Raw genomic sequence first — 20,903 nt, 5'->3', positions numbered from 1 at the left:
TTTTTTAACCAAACACTGATTGGGCTACATGAAATACTTCTAGAACTCTGAACACTCTGGATTTTTTACCCTTATCAATTGCAACTTCTTCAAAAGCCTTACCAGGTTTGTTTAATTAGATGTTTCTCAGAGAAATGAGCTATAGATGGAATCTCTTATGCTGCCACTCAGTGGCTAAATCCTTTGTTAGCCCTTACACTGTTTTGTCCCAAATTTTTATCAGGTAACCAGACTTGTGATTCCTTAAGCCTTCTTGTCTACCAGTTTATATATTATCCCAGTGTTTTCTCTTCTCTAGTGGAGACTCTGCAATGCTGCAGTGCTTACTCAAGTTCTAAACTGGTGATTCAAATGTTTTAACCTCATTTCTGGGCCAACTGTCAGGTCTGTATTCATAGTATCTGTCCCACTTCTGCCATCYTGTTTTATTTGCTAATCAATCAAGATATTACTTTTGTATGCTTTCAGGAAACTAATGTATCATCCTGCCTCTTTCAGAATACAAATTGACTTAATGTTTAATATTATTCATTATGCCAGTCAGTTTTCCCATGCTTATCAATATAAAAAGCCATATTGACAAATCTGTTTAAAGTATTCTTTCTTGCTGTTTTTAGCCCTTTGTGCTATGTTTTTTGTCTTTTTGTGCTTTTAGCATGCCTCACCAATAGTCTTTATTTCTCAACCACTTATTTTGGAGTTGCAGACATCAGCTTATTAATTTTTACCAGTGGTKTAATACTGGTTTTATTGCTACTTTTTGGGGGAACATAATATTATTTTCTTTTTAATCCACATAACCATATGTAAATTCAGAACTGAGTTAAGTACTGAAACAGGYTCTAACTATGGTTTGCGTAAGACCAGTCCCTCTGTCTATAATGCTACTGCAGGTAGCAAGCAATGTTGCTGTCCTGTTGACAACCAATGGCAACCAATAAGCTAATCTTTTTTTTATGGTAAGGGAGAATTTAAATTGCAAAAGTCCCTGAATTATTCCACAGAGTCACTGCAGAAAAAGGTGAGTAGTATTTTAATGCGGTCCAGCTCTTTATAGAAAGGGCGTTGCACARTTTTTGGATCAGTCTAAATTTGCTACCATAGCTGTGAAATCAGTTSTTCTTTCATTCCTTGACTTTTGTAACCCCGAAGTATCATTAGTGAATTTCTCTTTTTTCCCCCTTGCAAATTACATGTTTACTCTGGGAATGGGAGAACACTGTGGTATCTGAGATCTTGCTAACCTGCAGGACTTTTCCAGTAATTAGATCCATGTTTCCTCCATAGGAGATTCAATTAAAAATGATTTTTTTATTCCCTACTGAAAGCCTGCACTATATTCTTGGATGTGTATGTGACAGCACTGTAATGAGAAAACTTACTTTGCCTAATTTCATTCTCCTACAAGCATTATGGCCTCAAAAATTCAACTTGAGTGTTACCCTAATTCAATTGAAACTGTGCTCAGATGAAGATGTGGCAAAGTAAGAGAGGARAGATGTAGCAGACAGCTCACCTGAGCTAATGAAACTTATTTGTCATTACATATGTGCATGAGTTAGGAAGAAAAGTGGGCAGGGTCCATGATGTTTGTACTTGCAATACAGCATAGGAGTCTTGTGAAGTGTGGGGCACACTTTTGCATGTTGCTGTGCGAGGCCTGGGTATCGTGTCCCTATAGTTCACTTCTATATAGAAGTAAGTTGTCACTTCAACTCTGTAGTTATGTGCCTTTGTGGAGAAACTTTTCTGAATATAGTACCTGCGGTATTACTTAGGTTCTGCCAGGGCATAACCACATTCTTCCAGTGGCTTTTGCAACAAGAATTGTTTAAAGAGAGGATTTGACAGAAAACTGAATTCTCAAGCTATTTAGATATTGAGTCTCTTAAAACAGTTCCTGTTCAATTACTGTCCCACGAGGCTGTCATTCTGAGTGGTGAATTTTGGAGTTGCGTATGATAGAGACGCAGTTTGCTCTGAGGGATATCAAGCACAAGTGTGCTSCTTCTCCATTCTCAGCCCACTGCACAGAAACACACAATACCTGAGATAGACAAGGTTTGACCTATTTGTTGCTTGTCTGATCTTTGTTTTTCTTTTTTGTTTGTTTTTAGATAATTGTGATTCTGCACTGGTATCTACCTTACCTTCAACAGCCTTTACCAGTTCCTCTGAGCTCTTCAGTACTCACAGTCCCAGCTTTGCAAAGCTCAACAGACGAGACGGTAAGGTTGCTGCTGTATGAAATGCTTAAACATTTTTGTTTGTTTGTTTTRTTTTTTTTAATCACGGTTCTAAAAAATAACTTGCTATGCTGTTTGTATTCAGTGTATTCAGGGCCAAGTCAAGTAGGGCCCTTCATTTATGCTTCTGAGAGCTCTGCTTGGGAGCACCTCATTCATTTATTGTAGAAAACTTCTAATGTATTTGGAACTCCCCACTTCTCTTGTAGAAATACTGTGAAGGAGGTTAAGGTAGTCTTTTTGTTTTTAGATAGAGCTCCCATAGCCTTTAGAGACTGAAGGTCGTTCGRCTTGAGACTCTATTCTGAAATGTAGATGTCTAATAAAGCTGGTAAGAATTAAGTATAAAAGTTTCAGTGGAATTCAGTGATTATGCAACTCTACAGAAAAAGTAAGAATGAATGAAAGAACCTTGTAGACCTTTGCAGGGGGGGAATGTTTGAGGCCTGAACAAGTTCACACACGAGGTGAAATTGTTAGGCTCAAAATTCATACTAGAAAAGAGGAATTGGCAGTATTGAGGATATAATTTGGCCATGGATTGCAAATTGAAATTGTTGGCTTTCATTTTATCCCTAAGTTATAGCCTCAAAAAGATCAAAGCATGTTGTTATGGCATTAGATAGGATTATCAGAAATACTAGAAAATGTAATACTAGAAAGGGGATTTTAACTGAAAATAAATGAGACACCCTAATTTGGTAAATCTATAGAATGTGAAGGGCTCTGACTTAGATGTGTTGCACTGTCATAATTTGCTGTGTCATTAGAGAAGTATTAGATGGGGGTTACTATCTTATCTTTAAACTTCTGAACCAAAGTTCCTCAATAAGTAAAAAGTGACTGTGTAGTTGCTCAAAAAAACAAAAGTTTAAGGTGTGGGGGGGAAACACAACCCACCAGCCACCATGATCTTTGGGTTTTTCAGGCCTTCATCTCCACCTACCACCCAGGATAGTGAGTAGAAGTGCTTATATGATTTTGAGAATGGCTAAAATCATTGATTATGTCTGCAGAAAAGAGGAAAAGTTCCTAAGTCAATATTATTCCAAGTCCAGTTGTGGGTATGTTGTATTTTAAAAGTTGTATTAACAATATCTAAAATATACAAAATTAACAATGATTGTAAATTAAGGACAGAAAATAAAATAACTCTTGTATAGTTGTGCTAAAATAATTTACCTGTGTAGTGGGGTATAATGTCTGAAGAGCTAGAATACATACAGTGTAATATTGGTAAGCTCCATGCTCTCTATTGGTACAAATCCTGGGATCAGGAAGATGAGGAACATGTGAAACTGAGCCCTGAAGTAGTTTCAGGTGTATAAACAACTTCTATTTCATGTTTTGAAGGCCTARGTAATAACTGATGGGCTAGGCCTGAGAAAAGGATGTAGAAGTTAAATTCTACCCTTCCCCAGTTGTTCTGTTACGGACTTTTATAGAAATGCATGTCTATAGTGCCAGCAGAATTGATAAGAATACTTCATTTTGGGTTTGAAGAGCACTGGTGCAAGGTAGCTGAAGAAGCTTTCTTTGATTGGCACCTCAATGGATACAGTAGACATTTTTAAAAGAAATAGCCTTTACTAACATGTTATATTTTTTTTGCATTATGCTGTGGTTTTCAAAGTGTTTTCATTGGCTTAGCTTCATTTGTAATTAATAAGGCAGTGCRACACGGAATAGTGCTTCAAGGTAAATAGCTAGATAAATGTTAAAATAAATAAGAATGAAATGAGTAAAGATGAATTTATAAAAATATATTAGTAGAAAGATTTTATTCATCAGGTTGATTCAGTAACAGATAACAATAACCAGAAGTCTGTTTTTAAAAAGGTCTACAGTGCTGAAATGTACTTAAAAAAAAAAAAAAAAAAAAAAAAAAAAAAAAAAAANCTTTGAGTAAAGCTTTGTGAGAACTGCTGAAAGTGCTCAATTAAAATGCTGATAACTTGTACTGGAAATAGTAAAATAGTATAATTTTGATAAATATGATTCTGTTGCATGGAATATAATACTTATCCATGAGATGGTTTAATCAACTTTTTTGTTTATAGTAAATAAATAGATGGAAAAAATAAGAAAATTGCTACAATATGACTGTATCAACGGTGCTTTTTCAGTTTCCTATTAGCTCTCAGCCTGAGCGATCAGTATAGGTAATTGTGTGTGGAATATAAAAAATATATATTGTCAAATGGAATTTGTTTTATGGCCAGGAAGTGTTTGATCTGGGCATTAATGTAAAACTGTACAGCAGGGAAGCACTTAGTTTCAGCAGGAAGTCCAACAGTTTGCAGCACAACGTAAAGCCAGTTGAGCTGTTTGTAAGGCACTGTAGGGTGGAAACAAGCATTTTCTTTGCTTCATATTAATAAACTACAAATAWGTATGGGCATCCTGAGCAGCACTGTGCAACATGAAGGAGCCCAGRTTCTATAATGCTGGGCCAAAGTGCAATTTTCATAATTATGGCAAAATGTACAAACAGTCTGAAAAAGGAGGGGACAAAGAGTGTTAGATCATGCTTCTTTGCATTATTTTGGGTCTCCAACTGAGAAACTATATGATCTTCATTCTCRTATTTCTAGCATTATAATTTGTTGCCATGGAGAATATGAGCTCATGCATCAGCTTCCTGGGCCGCTGCTTCTCCAGTAGGACATTTTCTCCCTACCGTGTGAACCTCTCTCTCCAAATGATCCACAGAAAATTTAAGGTGTGGGAGCTGTGAGAACGGATGGCATTGGTTTTTGGGGATGCACGGGATCCTACCAATGCCAGCGGGAATCTGGTGGGCAGAACAGGGAAAAAATGTGCACTCAGACATGCTGTTGTAAAGCTAAAGCACCAAGCGTATGTTGAGTTTGATCATTCTTTTTCTACTGTTCTCTTAAGGGAGAGGTAATTTGATGTCCTCATAAATACTTTATAACGGCTCAGGTTGCCAACTTGAATGTCCGTACACAGTGAGTTTAATCAATGACACCTTTTTTTTTTTTTTTTTTTTCAAGCATGCTACACTATTCATAAATGGGGTACAGTCCTTTTCAGTGTCTGTGGCCAGCTGTGGGCAAATCTTCCCTAGGGTGAGCATCAGCAATGGGCAGAGGAGCAAATGACTATAAAGCAATTGCCACRCTCCAGATATGCTTTTTTGCTAGTTATTAAAATATGTTTGGGCGAAGTGTGATGGAACAAGGAACAACACACACAAAAGAAATGTGCCTGCATAGATCATTCTGGACAAAGGTGCCCACATCCCTTCTGCCACTTGCTTTTTTCAACAGATAAATATGGAGAAAAAGAATACTTACCTACTTTGGCAGTCACAGAAGCACTCAGCATAGATTTGCGATACCYGTGGAAGTTGTCTGCTTGTTCTTTTACTGGCAGATGTGAGAGGTCCAATGGGAAATGTTTTAGTTTTACCCTGAGTCAAGCTGCCAGTGCAACTTCACTGGTGCAGGGATATTTTATCTGCTATTCTTACAGGTCAGTAGAACTACTGTCCGCCTACAGTAATGATAAAGATGGGAGGTTTGGGAGAGAGGAAGAGGGTGGGTTTAGAGTTTTTTATTATTGATTATTTTTTCCTTTTCTCCTCCTCTGGGAAGGTGTATGAGGCAGCTGCTGTTACGCAAGGATAGGGGCTGTAGCAGATGCTGTCTCTATGCAAGGTGGGCCTCTGGCCTGCAGGAGCCAAGCAGACCTGCACAGGTGATGCGAAGAGGAAGTGTCGCTGTTGCGTTATGCRGGGCTTGACTCCAAAGAATGATGTTTCCTGCGGACAAATGTGCTCATGTGAAATGATATATGGTTCAGAGGTGGTATATAGCCTGTGATTTGAGAGCTTTAGATCACTGCAGATCTCCCAGATTTCCGTTCAGAGTGTATCATTCTTTTGACTTACCTCCTAAAATAAAAACCTCCTGTGTAGTCCTCAGGCTCAAAAGCAGCAATGCATTCCCCCAGGCAATACTTCAAAGAAAAGCTTGTGACCTTACTGCCTCTCCTCAGAGTAGGAGGGAGAGGATATCAACTACAGAGGGTAGATGCTAGTTAGGATGTTTAATGAATTGCTGGAAATATTCGTGGTGATGAGCTTGGCTTGGAATAAAGCTGTTTTCTCACACCCCCCCACCCCCACCCTGGGGCAACTCATCAAATGAACAAGTTGTTATGAGTGATTTTGCATCTAGTTGTTACTGTTTATGTTGTAGAAAGACTGATTGAAGAGGCAATGAAGGAAAGAGGAAAATATGTACCTGTCTCTTAGTATTCACTGAAAACATGTAGCATAAGCTCTTTAGGGTGGTGAAGGAAACAACTGCCACAAACCTGCCAGCACTTCCAAAATGAATTTCTGTTCTATGTATTATCTGTTCTTGGAATAATATTGTAAGCAGAGCAGCTAGTATCGTGTTGCAGACTGTTTCAGATATTAGATATTACAATACAATGGAAAGCTTCCTTTGGCTCCTGTGGATGTTAGTCACAGTTCCTTACATGAGATAAGATACGGCTTGGTATCTTTGAACACAGATATATATTTTATATCTCAAAAACCAGACATAAATAGCTGTATGGCTTTTTTCTAATGTTGTTAGGGATTTTAACAGGAAGTACTGCAGTCTTCTCCATGTACATCTATACATCTATGATGAGCTAGAAATAAAGTAGTCAAATACAAAATGAGTGATGAAATTCTAAATATTCTGGTTAGGTGTTTCATGTTATGCTTGTAGAGTATTCTATTTACAGCAAATAAAATAATCACCATGACAATAAAGACTATTTTGTTGTGATCAAGAAAGGTAAAATAGAGCATGATACGAACAAGTATACATTGATACAGTTACAAAAAATGTTCCTCAAGAGTTCCCATAGAGAACACAAGACAGTTATCCAGAGGAACAGGGACAATGCTGAATTCTAGCTATGGAATAAATAGACTATTTCAGGAATCAAGACTAAATCTTACCTTAATGAATATGTAAATATTCATATGTAAATATGTAAATAATAGTGTGTGTTGGGGGGGATAAAAAAAAAAAAAAGATAAATGCTTAAAAAAACAAAACAAAAATCCCTAACATCTGTCCTTAGCCAAAGGAATTTCAATTGGCTGTTGAAAAATCCAGTGTGGACCAAGAAAACTAAGAAAGTTTTTTAAGGGGCAAATTTACTGAAATTTGAATTCATTGATATCAACTACATTTATTGATCTTTTGTCTCAGTTCATTGCAATAAGGTATTTATGGAGCAGCTTTGAGACAGATCAATTAATAACATTAAAATATTAAGTTAAATTCAGCTATTTATAACCAAAGGTTATTGATTTTCTTTTGAAATACATATTTAGATTATTTCTCATGTTTCACATGAGAAATTGTTAATGCTTTATTTTCAACTCTATATTTCCCCCTTTCCTCCTAATGCAATTGTATTCACTACAGTTGCAAGAAAGTGGCTTTAAACTTCACTGATGATAAAGCAAATAAGATGGGTTGCAGTAGCACTGATGGACTAAAAATTTGCTGCTTTGAATACTTTGTTAATGTCTTCTCTGTTCTTCATAGCTGTGTTATTTGCTTATTTGTAAAGCTGAGGTGAATTTTGAATGTATACAGAGAATAAGTGTGTGCGAGTACTAACAAGGTAAAAAAATCAATACAGTCTATAATTTAAAAGTATAAGAGTAAGCAAGGGAACATAAGAGAATATATTCCAGTCTGGAAGGATTTGTTTTCATAATCGAAAGATCATGATTATTGTAGTAGTGATTTGTTAGGATTCGAGCAGCAGTTGCACTTCTATGTTTCATTGGCTTGACGTTATCATGGGCCTGCTTAACCTCTAGGAGGATTCGAGAGATGGTATTTAAGGACAAACATGAGTTTTTAAAATACCAACTTCCATGATCTACTTCTAAAGTCTCCATTTCTGAATGGAGATATTGGTTGTGGAGGTTAGTAATTTGTAACTCATGTTTGTCCTGGTAAAGATTGTTTGTTCTTTTGTTTAAGATGAAATGCATGCTCACGTGTGTGTGCATGCAAAATCTTGTGTGAGGAAGGGCGATACTTTCTAATGTGAAGGCAGTCCTTTTAGTTGTTTGATACAATAATCTCTATGACCCATTATTTCAAGTGCCTTTGCAACCTCTAATTAAACAAATACTTTATAGAGCATAAATCGCGGTAGCTAAGGTTTTTTGCATATCTTTCAAAACATAGCAAAAAAGAAAAAGTCAAAGCAAATTTAAATTTAGAAATCAACATTTTCAGATTTGCACAAGCATCTAAGGAAGGAAAAGGTATGATTTTTGCTGCTAATGCAAAATCATTAAAATCCCTTATAAATTGTAGGTTATAATTGTAGGTATTCATAAAATCCCATATGAATTGTAGGTTAAATAAGAAAACCTAGAAGCAGCATACCAGGAAGTGTATTTCCTAGTACAAAAACAGGGAACAGTAGCTTTACTTTCAGAAAGTAAAGACTTTTCTGTGATAACCTAAAATAATATGTTTCTTTCTAGAATACCGCGTTTTTTGTGTTGTCCTTTTTTTTCTGTTACCATTTTCCAATTTCTCTTAGGAGCTGGTGGCTGGTCTCCACTTGACTCAAATGAGCAGCAGTGGCTCCAGATTGATCTAGGAGACAGAGTTGAGGTTGTTGCGGTTGCTACCCAAGGAAGATACGGAAGCTCAGACTGGGTAACCAGYTACATGCTGATGTTCAGCGACACTGGCCGCAACTGGAAACAGTACAGACAAGAAGACACCATCTGGGTAGGTCTGAACTTTTCTCCTGGTCTGTTRTTTTAAGTTAAACAGGTGAGTTGTAGGTATGTTTGCCCTGGATCTTTAGTTCAGACTCAATGTGGTATTTGGAGAAATGGATTCAATTTCAGATCAGGTCAGTGTGGCCGTGGTGAGAGAGCAGGCCTGAGTGACTCTACAGGGTGTTTTGATCTAAACTACTTCWGTCATCAATTGTCTGTGTAATACAGTTTTAGACCCTCAGGACTACACTGTTTTTTAGACTACGTGAATTTTCAAGGCACTTGAAATGGTCTTCTGTGCCTGGTGGGCTTTGATTCAGGAACAGCAGGGCAGATGGGACTAATCACCTACATGCTTCTTCTGGGAAATAAAAAAAAAAAGAAAAAAAAATAGCTCTGTCCCATATGCGCACTGGCTGACCAGAACAGCCAAGCTCATGCTGGGACAGATGGGTGGTAAATTGCTCCTCATCTGGAGAAAGCTGGAGCTCCAGCATGACTTCTGAGATGATTTAGCTGATGCACCAGAAGTGCTCAAGGCTTTTCCTAAAACATTAATGCAGCCTTGAAGCTTGCTGTGTTTCAAGTTCAGTATATGGCCATGTCAGGAGCTGTTTATAGGACTGCATGCGTTAGCAATTCCACTTCAGGTGTGGATGGAGAAGCTCAGAATTATTCCTTTTGTATGAATGGCCTTAGTGAATTGTTTCATCCTCTGTGCTGTTCTCACGTTTTGACCGTSAATAGCCTCGGTAGTGTGACAGTATGTGTTAGTGAATAAAACATATTTATGATGAAAATAGAATGAAATGTTTAAAAATGATCAAGTAGACTTCTGTTTTCATCTTATTTTTTTCCCTGGTTAACATCTTGGTTAATTGCTGTGTCAGAAAGCAGATTTTGCTTCCAGAATCTAATGATTATGAATGAGGAGAGTTGTGGTTACAGCAGAAAGGAGAGAGGGGCTGTTTAATTTTTCCTGAGCGTATTCTATGCAGTGGGGAATGCATGTATTYCCTGGTTAACTTTTGTGGTTTTAAAATCTATTGTGTTCGCACTGCCTTTGTTTTAATATGGATTTGCTTTAGAGAAAAGCTAATTAAGCTGTCCTTCCTTTAGAAAAAGGCAACTTTGGCCTGAAGATGGTCGTAAAGTTGTCAGTGCTTCACCTGCCACTTATGAAGATAGGTAAAGATAGGCTGACTTTGTTTCAGAATCTTATATGCTTTTTTTGATATTAAAAATTGTAGAATTTTCTCCTAAACTGTTTTGTAGTAATTATTTAATCTGGAACTGGACTTCCACTCCTGGGATACTGAAATCCAGAATTCAGATTTTTATACAGACTCATTTTCATTAAAGACTTCTTTACCTGATAATATTAATGTACCTTGTTAAGATTTTATGTTAGGACAAATTAATTTTTGATTACATGTCYAATGTTTCCATCTGTCTCTTTTGTGGAAACCCTTGACCTTTGATTTTTTTTGTAAGGTTTACTACTTAAACTTGAAAAGGCAACAAGTAGAATTGATCACAGCAGATTTTTATGACCTAAGAATCCAATTTAGTGAGTTCTGATCTGGCACCAAGCAGTGCACATAACAATAGGAATATGTCCAGTGGGCATTTGAAAGTGTATCAGGATTTCTAAAAAGCATGAACCATCTTGCTGTACTAACCTATCATGTAAGGTGGTTCAGAAAAAAATGACAGAAGCTCTAAAGCTTCAATAGATTTGTAGATCTTCCTTCTGGAGAGTTATCACTCTGATCTACAGAGGATATTGTTCTTATATATAATTGAGGAAAAATGAAATAGAAAAGATAACACTGCGGGGAAAGATTTGGATATTCTTCCTCAGCACATTAGTTTGTATTAATCATGTTTGTAGTATGAGCCAACAGTGTAAGTCTAGTCCATTAGAAGCACTTGCTCCACATCCCCATGCAGGGAGCTTGAAGAGCCTATCAGGAAGTGTCACCAAAATTTGCTATCAGAACAACTATTTTACAGAATCTGATGAAAATTCAGAGTGGGCTGATTTGACTTCRTTATGATTTCATCACGATTTCATCAGACTTTACAATCAGCTCAGACTGGCAAGTCTCATTAACACCTAAGAGCTTGTATGCTTGCCTGTGGAGTTAATGTAGCTCAAAAGATACTTCTGTAAAATTTTTATTCTAACTAAAGAGAAAGGRTTTTCTGTTTTGTTTGTTTGGCACCTCTGCGTTTATTTCACTAGATGAAAACAGAACTCGAGGAAAGCCAAGGAAGTTTTCAGAAGTGTGTGTAGAATTATAATTTCAGATTTTGAGATGTTTTTGTTTAATTGGTGGTAGCCTTTTCCTAGGCTTTGTCTTTACCRAGAAAAAACTACACTAGCCTTATTTCAAAGGTTTTTCTATACAAGGTGTACATCTGGATGAAATGAGAACAAGCACGATAATATGATTGCCCTGAACATCTGGCTCATTCAATAGCTGCAAGAGAAGTTCTGCATTGCATACGTCTTGGAAGAGACCTGTAGCCCTTCGCTTAAGGAAGGGAAGAAGAGTGGATCATTTTACAAACACACTAAGTGGCTCTTTGGTAGACTATGCTGAGGAGTCCCGAGATGGACAGTATCTGCTATGGGGAAGTGTCTTGCATACCTTTTGGGAGGGATGTAGAGGTGTTAGTATAGTTTATCTGTAAAAATAGGATTCAAGGTAGGAGTCTGTTATGGCAAGTTACCACATTATGAGAAGCCTTTCAGTCACAGCGAGGGAGTGGAGGGAGGTTAAAATGACAGGTTRTTGTGAATACTGAACACTTCAGAAATCTCAGCTGGTTGGACAGGAAAGCACATTTTTCTCCATACTTTAACTTTGAAGCTTTTTCCTTTGCCCTTAAAACGGGGACTTAATACTSTCTTAGTCCCTCAGGATTTGGAGCTTTTCAAGATTTCCGTTTTAAGCTTCTGTGCTTAACTAAAAAGGCTAGAAATTTACCTTCTTCATTGCTTTTTGTTTCAGAAAGCTGAGCTGCTCCTAACTTAGGAAGTGGGCAGCACTGTGACTCAGCTTCCAAAGTACCATGAAATCTGCGTAATTATTGCTTGCAGATCCTTATGTGAAGTCTGCTGTATCAATATAAAATACTGTGATGCACTGGRCCTGTTACATTCTCTGATAAACTAGCCAGAAGTTTGTGCCTTGTATGGATATTACTGCTTGTTCTGCACAAACTGCTTATTGGTGACAACTGATTGTTCATTCATGGCTGTTGAGAGACTGTGTCACTGGAAGGGACCTASGTAGTCTGGTGAATTATTTTCTTGGTTTTGGCCGGCAGTATAGCTGTGTGGGGAACCATCTGAAAGAATAGCTATATACTGAACTGGGGAAAAGAAGGGTGTAAAAAGCACCCTGCATTTCAAAGCAAGCATTTGATTTCAGTTTGACATTTGAGGTTTCACTTTGTTTTTTCTGTTTTCCTTTCCTAGAATGAAAATGAGGTCTTAAAATTTCTACTCCACTATGTGTGTGTTAAAATAAAACTGGTAGAAATCCTTAATCTCTACCTGACCCAAGTTATATTTGAACTGTGATTTCTGTCGGTTTATCTGCATGCTGCAGAGACAAAACTGTTGGATATCCACAGTAGAGTACTGGAGGAGGAAAAGGGTTACTGACACAGTCTTTCCCCCTTGTGTGTCTTGGGCCATTGGTCATGCTTGATGGAGACAGCAGGAATGCCATAATCTCCTTGATAATCCCTAGGTAAATTTGCCCTGGACGAAACTTTCCTAATTATGTAGCAGGCACAAATGTCTGATGCTCCATATTGCAAGTGGAGCTCCTGAGGAGTTGTTTCCAGCATTCTGGGTGTATGTTTTGTCCATATAAATGCTGTGCGTGTCCTTCAACGCATCTGAGACCGGGTACGTAAATTGTTCATTGGGCTGCCAATAAAACAGATGTTTGCAYGCCACTCTGTGTCTGTATTACTAGTAAAAATCCTCTGCTCTTTATAGAGATTACAAGGGTTATTATCCTCCTCTCAGGGCACACAACAGCTCCCATCAGCTTCATCGTTAATGACAGCACTGCACAGACAGATCGCAAGGAGAATCAGAAAACCTCTTACATTTTCACTCAGTCCATGTTTATGATTTTAGTAAATTCTGCAGCTGGAGCTGAAGACAAGACAGATTAGCCATTTAAAACCAATTTTCCAACCCCATTTRTATTTAAATAATCTTGTTACAAAAGGACTCTGTGGTTCAGAGCAAACTAGGCTTATAATTATATTTTCAATATGGATAAATCAGCTGTGTGTGGACACACTAGCTATTGATTGGGAGAAATAAAGCATAAATCTTACTGCTTGTAACAAGTAAATGATTTTTCATTTTTTTTTAAGTGATGAATAATTCAGAATTTACTTTACCTGCATACTCAACACAATTTGAGTCAGTCCAAATTGTGTATATTACTGGGACAGAAGAGTGGGCTGTGATACAACGCTACTTCATTTTAGATAGCAATTTTTATGCCATCTATATTGAAAAATACTTTACAAAGCTGAAAAACTCAATTATGCAGGAAGACACAAAGGAAAGGGGAGGGAATAGGCATAAATATATCTAGGAAAAAATGTTCTTTAGTGAAAGTTTTGAAAGAAGATAAAGAAGTTAGGAAATGGAGATAAAGGAGTCTGTTCTGAGAGTGGCAGAGAACATTCTGACAGAATTATAAAACTATGTGGCAAGGTAATAAACAGGAAAAGTGGTATAGGTAGTGAGGTGATGCTTCGTATTCTGGGCAAACACATTCAGCAGAACTGTGAGGCTGGTGAAACTGCTTATAMATTCACTGTTAACTGCATGTGAAAGGGAGGATACATCCTCAGCTGGAAGGGGGACTGAGCCCTGGCCCCAATACCTGGAGACAGAGCGAGCATCTCTGCTGCTGAACCCCATGATCGTGGGTTATGAATCGTACCAACGGAGAGCTTCACCAGGGAGAAGTGCTACAGCATCTGTTTCACTTCTTGCAGGTGGTGTGTGAGGCTGGAGAGTTGACAGGAGACTGAGGATGTATTAGGAAATTGATATTTTTAGAGGAGCTTAAAAGATGGAGTTGAATAGAGGTGATAAAGATCCCTTGAAGCCTCTTTCCCTAGAAGACCCTTGCTTGCATGTGAGCTTTTGCTGAACCAGAGGCTTTGCTAATGGAGTCTAGTGGAGGGACATTCTTAATTGGTTTATAAATCTACTGGAGTGCAGTAAACTTTCTTATTTCTGCTCTAGCTGGATAATGACTGTGGGATTGTTTTGGTAAGTTAATTATCATGAACATGATTAGAATGTTAATCTTCTTGTCAGATTTATTGTTGTCCAATTTATTCTAAAGCAACTTATAGTTCCAAGTCCTAATGTCCTCCAAGCAAGGCCAGAGCAAAATTCTTCCTAAAGTGGCAAAGTTTTGCATTGTTTGGTTGAGTTAGCAATTAAATTTCTGCTTGCCTTGTAATAATGCTTCCCATTGTACAAATGTTCAGATACATTTAACTTGTTCTGTATATATGAATTATTGCCAAGCAAATAGGTATTAAACAGTATGTATCTATTGATTATTGTCTTTTCCTTTGCTCTAGCTGAAATATATATAAAAAAAAAAAAGAGGGGGGGATTCCAGTCCAATTGCTGCTTTTAAGGTAGGAATGAAGGAAGCAATCCAGTCTTGCTCTGCAAGGCCTTCCAGAGGTTTTCATCACTATTCCTGTAAGACCTAAGCTGGTACAACTTCTGAAGATGAACCATTAGCTGCTTGTTATATTTAGAACTGTTCCGATTTAAGACCGTCTTATCCTGAGGTATTACTTGGACGTTGCTAATTTGCTTCTGATACTGGTTCAGCTTACTGGGCTGGCTGCAAACCCTGTGCAGAGCCTCTTGATTATGTTCTCAGGCAATTTGTCTTTTCTTGATACTGCCGGGGCAGTTATCCCTTAGGGAAGATGATTCAATGTGCCACTATATCTTTTTGTGTGTGTGTGTGTGAAGTACACTCTGTATGGTCTTATGCCTGACTAAAATGGATACGTAGATTGCAGTATAGTGATACTTGAGTTAGCCTTAAACCAACTGAACTTTGCATGAATTCTGTGACCTTAGAGTGTACCTTTATAGATGGTTAATTGTGTAAAGTGATATCAAGTTTGAGTCTGCAGAATTTAGTGCTGACATTAACATCATACTATCAATAATGTTTTCAGTAATTCTCTGTGCTTGATCTCTGGTAGCAGGTTACTCTGACCCAGGAAACACCAAGAAATGTGGGTATTTGTAGCCAGTCCTATCCTTACTGTCCTCTCAATCCTATTTCTGTGCAAGTTGTGTGAGATTTATCTATATTCTATAATCCTCCACTCTAAGAAGTTTGTTAAATGTCCCACATTTTTTTCATTTCTACTTTCTACAACTTCTTTGCCACCTTTTCTCTCTACYGCTTCATGTTATACATAGGGACCACGATGTAAGAATTGGTAGTGCTGGCTGTAATGGATTGGAGTGGGAAGAGTGGTTTGCATGGTTCTGTCTGAAATTGCTGTTGAATGTTGACCCTAAACCATATATATCTGCCAACAGTCTCCTGCATGTGTCTGTCATGGCCACAAGGCTACTCTTTTCCCTTCCAGGTTTCTCTTGAGAGAGTACGTGTTAGTGACTGCACACTGATGAATAGTAAATAGTGGACATTGCCTTTCAGATAGGGGATTTTAGCCAGCAACTGCTTTGTATCAGTAGATCAAACACTTTCATTCTTGCTTGCATATTGTGTTCTGTGGTATGTGAACCTAAAAATAGGCATTTTTAGAAAGTATAAATAAATATGGCACAAGCAGTACTTCAGTTCATTTACAGTTTCACCTCTAGTGAGCAAATGACCGTTTGCAAATGGACTAAAATGAGAAAGCAGCGTAGAGCAACGAACAAATGGTAAAGCTGTTTTGCTAAAGGAAAATGCATCATTAATTTGTTCGTAGCAAACAATTTACAAAGATTAGCCAAATAAAAATGTCCCCAGGATAAGCACTAAAGCTGATCCACCCACAGCTGAAAACTATTCCAAAACAATAATAGTTGGATTGACTGCAGTGCTGTGGAGAGAAGTTACCTGATGCACTGAATTGCTTCCACAGCCAGTCTGCATTTGTAGATACAGCAACCAAGAAAGAACCTTTACAGAATACAATATGCAAATGTTTTTTCTTCTACAATTTTCCTAGTGAAGCTTATGTTAATTTCCATAGTTCTTCTGGGTCATATTGATGAGGACTGAGTGACTTCTGGGGTTGGTAATGAGGTTTTGGAGTCTTTAGCCTCTTAAAAAGCCTATTTAAATCCGGAYGGAATGGTTTGAACATGAAAAGCTCTATTTATATTGTGTGCTGTGAGCATCCTGCTAGCAGCCAGATCAGCTGCTCAATGTGCAAGGAGAAACACTTAACATCTTCAGGAGTTGTTTGTCCAGACTTCTTAGTGGGAAGTGAAGAGGAGCTTTCCAGGCCTTCACTCGCAGAGTAGCTTTCTGTGCGACAGGAAGGCTCCAGAAAAGAGCGTGGTTAGTCAGTGCTGGATGTACTTTCAGAGCTCAGCTCTTAGTGAGGTTCCCTGCAATTGTTTGGTAGACTTCAGGACTGGTGAGAATAGCACTAGCCTCCTTAATGTCAAATTCTTTTGCAAACCCTTAGCTAGCAACCTGAACTGGAAAATAACCCTGGTTGCCCTGCTGCTGAAAGGTGGCATGTTTAATGATTCTTTTAGATTAGTTTAACMCAAATGAATAACTAGTTTATCAGCTGTTCTGGTTTGACTTGGACTGTTCAGATTTATAGTAACTGGTATAAGACACAACCTGTTTTACTCTGAGCCCTTTCTAAACTTTGGATAATTCCTGCATCAAAGAAGTTCATGGCCAGGGAAATGGAAATAAGAGGAGGAGGCCAGGTATAAATAAGTCATTGCAAATGACTCCAGGAATGGGATTTTAATGAGACATTAAACACTGATAGAATATTAGCTTGGGCAAAGGAAGGTGGTACTGTCCAGACACCAGGTTTAAAAGACATGMTAATGAACTGATAAGTGGTTTTGGAAGAGAAAGGAGAGAATTACCATGACATTTGAAAGGGGGAAGAGACAGAGAGGTAGAAAGCATCACAGTGTTGACTGCGATGCACTAGCAGATGCAGAAGAAGTTGGAGTTGCTCAAAGGGCAAGTTATAAATAATTGCTTTGCAAGGAAGACAAAAATTTCTCAGTAGCTTTAGTTCTTAAGATAGAAATAAAGATTGCTTCATTACATCTTCAATCAACATCAACAGAAACCATCTCTGCTCATCTACTTCTTGCCTGTTCAGTTAGCAGATTTGTATCCTGCTTCTAAGTAACAYTTGTTATTTGTGACTTAATGTCCTCAATGTTTCCAGCTACTAGAAGTCCATCAGCACTAAAAGGACCTTTGCAAAGCACTTCTGAGGTACTTTCCTTAAAAAAATCTTTGTTCACAGAACTTCTCCTTTTTTCCATGTGAAAATTGAAACTTTGTACAGTGGCAATGAGAGAATGGGGGTTACAGAGGCAGGTATCATGCAAGGGCCCCTCTGGTTCAGACAAAGGACTCTGATGTGTTAAAACCTGATCTTTCTTGGATTGCTTGTCAGGGTTTGTATTCTGTAARTCTCTTGGATTATATAGACATTCAACTGCATTTCTCCTTTAGGTTTAATTGAGAGCCTGTTACTGTCATTGGGAGCCCTTCCTCTTCAGGGATCGTAGAGCCCTAAGGCTAAAGAGATGTACCAGTGAAAAGTCTACTCATAGCTTCTCTGTGGACGAACGAAGGGAGCAATTACTCTTTCACTTTTCTTTTAAACTGATGTATCCTGGTTGTGTTTTGTGTACTTCTACATACAAATTTTTACAACTTTTAGGCTTCTGTTCTGCTTAAGTCTCCTCAAATAGAATCATACATTAAAAAAAAAAAAAAAAAAAAAAGCAGCCACCCAATTAGAATTGTTTGACAAATGGTATTTTGTTGCCTTTAGAGTAGCCCAGAAAATTTGAAGAGGAAATACCTTGTTTGCAGTGCTGTAAATACATTCGTAGATTTTTTTTTTTCTGCTGCTAGTTTCAGCATAATGTGGTTTTATTACTGAAAGGATTGAGGAGAGAGGGCTTCTTCTGGAAAGAGCTTTAATATTATTTGTTTGCATTATCATTAGGAGACAAGTTTTATCAGATATTTTTTCCAACTGTCAATGCCTATACTTGAATATTCTGTTTGGAAGAACTTTATCTAATGCCTAATATAGGCATAAAGTACATATATAGGATATATATTTAATATTTTATTAGATATGTTGAATAATTTAAAAAGACGAAGAATCAGTAAGATTACTGATATCTTAAAAATRAATACAAGTAGTATTTTTCATATGAAGGACCTATTTTAATACTCTCCCTTTATAAATGTGTTTTATGTTCTTTCAGTGGCTTCCAAGTTTGCATGAGAATTTTAAATATAGAAATATGTTCCAGTGATCTTGACGTTTATAATACTGACTTTGTTTTTAATTCTGAAATATGTTTCTGTAGGGTGGGGGTGAATAGAAAAGTCCTTAAAAGATCCTTTGAGGTACTACCAAAAAGAAAAAAAAAGAAAAAAAAAGAAAAAAAAAGAAAAAAAAAGAAAAGAAAGAAAAGAAAGGAAAAAATAGAATAAATACAACTGTCCTTGTTTCTTTGAAATGTAATATTACTGTGAAACTTTCAATATGCATCTGGCACTTTGGGAGAGCTACACATACCAGTCTTGCAGGATTTGGCTTATGTTATGGGAGTCAGCAATCAAAGACAAAATACTGTGAGCAAACCAAGACAGAGTGTAAATCCTTAAGTAGTATTGCTTGAAGAACTTTCATCAGGGAATAAATATTCATGGGAGGGGGTGGAAATGCAGTCCTAGAAACATTATAAAAGGTTCCATATATATACACGTTTACAGCTTGGATGGGAGATGAGGCTCAGCACAGGAATAAAATCTAGTCCCTGCTGTGCTCAGGGAACACTTAATGTGCGTCACTTATTTTTATTTTAAATATGCAGACTCCCACACCAGTGATGCGAATGGACAAGTCTTCCCTAGAGCAGATTGTTGTTTTCCTGAGATGAAGTTTGGTAGGCTTTGGAGAATTTATGTGGAAAGACTGGTCGCCTCAGAGTATTTCATGTTTAGGTTCAGTTCTCAAAAATAATGATTTCATTTACAACAGCTTCCATTTGGAAATTAGAGCTATCAGTTTAAAATATGCCTTATGCTTGCCCCTGGAGAGTCTGTGCCTTGATACAAAATCAAGCAAACATCTAAACTTGGGCCAGATAATTTAAAAAGCTGCTCCGAAAGAACTTTACATGTTCAGCTTGGGAATCTTTTTTTGAAGACTAAAGCCATTCTGGCAATGCTCAGCAATTCTATATAATTTCCTTCAATAAATCTCCAGAATCCAAGAGGTGTAGGTACCTTTTGATGGCACTGGGATGATGACTGGTTTTGGATGATGCTGTCAAATGTTTTTTTTTTTTTTTTTTTTCCTCCTTTTTTGGGGGGTAATGCTGGGGGAAGAAGAGCAGTTTCTTGAGATGACAGTAGTTTATAGTGTCATCAAAGTAAAAATGCAGTCTAGCTTCTGGATTCAGTTTCTCTAATTCCCTTTTACTCTCTCATTGTCATCAGGAGACTTAATAAATGTCTAGTTTGAGTGTCTTCCATTCTCTGTGTCAGACCCAAGCCAGCATCTTTGTGGCAGTTTTTGGGCACATAATGAGCACTTTGTTCTGTACTTAGTTTTTCAGAGCTGGTCCATGGCCATTCGGTACTCTCCATTGAGTCTTTGCATCTGAAAGCATTTGGATTCCAGTCATAGTGCATGTGTGCCCGGTGAACAATATTTTTGTACTAAAAAGAGAAACAAAGAAATGCTATAGCAATAATGCCTGCTGAAAAGCCTTCTGTAGTCTATTACCCAGTAAGTAAATACAGATAGCATTTAGTCAGGAGAGCCAAAACTAAGATTCATCCTYTCTGAAGATGCTAGGTCTCTACTTTTAGTCATGCCTCTTTGTTAAGTACTTATTTCCTTTAAATGATGACCATGAAAAATCTCTGTCATTGCTTAAGAAAARGTTATATTCCATTTCCCATTAATATTTGCTGCATCTTGAAGACAGAAGCATCCAGAAAGCTTGGAAAATGGGTTTTAAGATTTTTGGAATGGGAAAGTTGGTCCCAAATGTTAAAGCTACTTTGCAGTATCATTGTCTTTGAAACCAACTTTTTGGTATTGGCACTTTGACAGGAAATGTGGATCCAAGTTCCTCTGGAGGCAGAAAAAATCCCCAAATGATGTTAGTGAAACTTGAAGCTCATGAGATCAAAGAACCTCTACATCAGCTACTTTGGCATCTGTTCCCTTCCACCAATATTAAACATGAATAGACTGAAAGGCTGTTGGACAGGGAGAGGATGATGATGTTGATGCTAGCACCACAGTCAGCCTTTGCCTTGGCATTGTCTCACTTGGCCCTGAAACAAGTGCATCATTACATGGTGCTAACTTGGCACTGAAGCCCGGAGTGCTGATTTACATGACTCGTGTGCCTTCCATACTGCTGATAAAGTGATTCTCATTTCTTGTACCTGCGTATTGGAATGAATTGCCTCAGTGACATGAGGAATTTAGGAATAGCCATGGAACCTGTCACCATTAGACACTGCCTGTACCAAATACTTGAAACAGTTTCTGTGGGT

At 37.6% G+C, this 20,903-nt stretch overlaps 1 protein-coding gene across 1 annotated transcript in view; it reads left to right on the top strand.

Annotated features, from left to right (window-relative positions):
* The window catches only part of CNTNAP5 (contactin associated protein family member 5), a 287,365-nt gene that overhangs the window by 68,464 nt on the left and 197,998 nt on the right, over positions 1–20,903 (top strand). The window contains exons 2-3 of the mRNA XM_085310986.1: positions 2,118–2,228; positions 8,853–9,046. Coding sequence (XP_085167112.1) covers positions 2,118–2,228; positions 8,853–9,046 — 305 coding nt within the window. The remainder of the gene's footprint in view (positions 1–2,117; positions 2,229–8,852; positions 9,047–20,903) is intronic.

Source organism: Rhea americana, unplaced genomic scaffold (assembly GCF_003343005.1).
Source record: "Rhea americana isolate MKP2758 unplaced genomic scaffold, rheAme1 scaffold_33, whole genome shotgun sequence".
NCBI lineage: Eukaryota > Metazoa > Chordata > Aves > Rheiformes > Rheidae > Rhea > Rhea americana.
The sequence above is the reverse complement of the archived record's forward strand: the minus strand, read 5'-3'. Positions and strand labels throughout refer to the sequence as shown.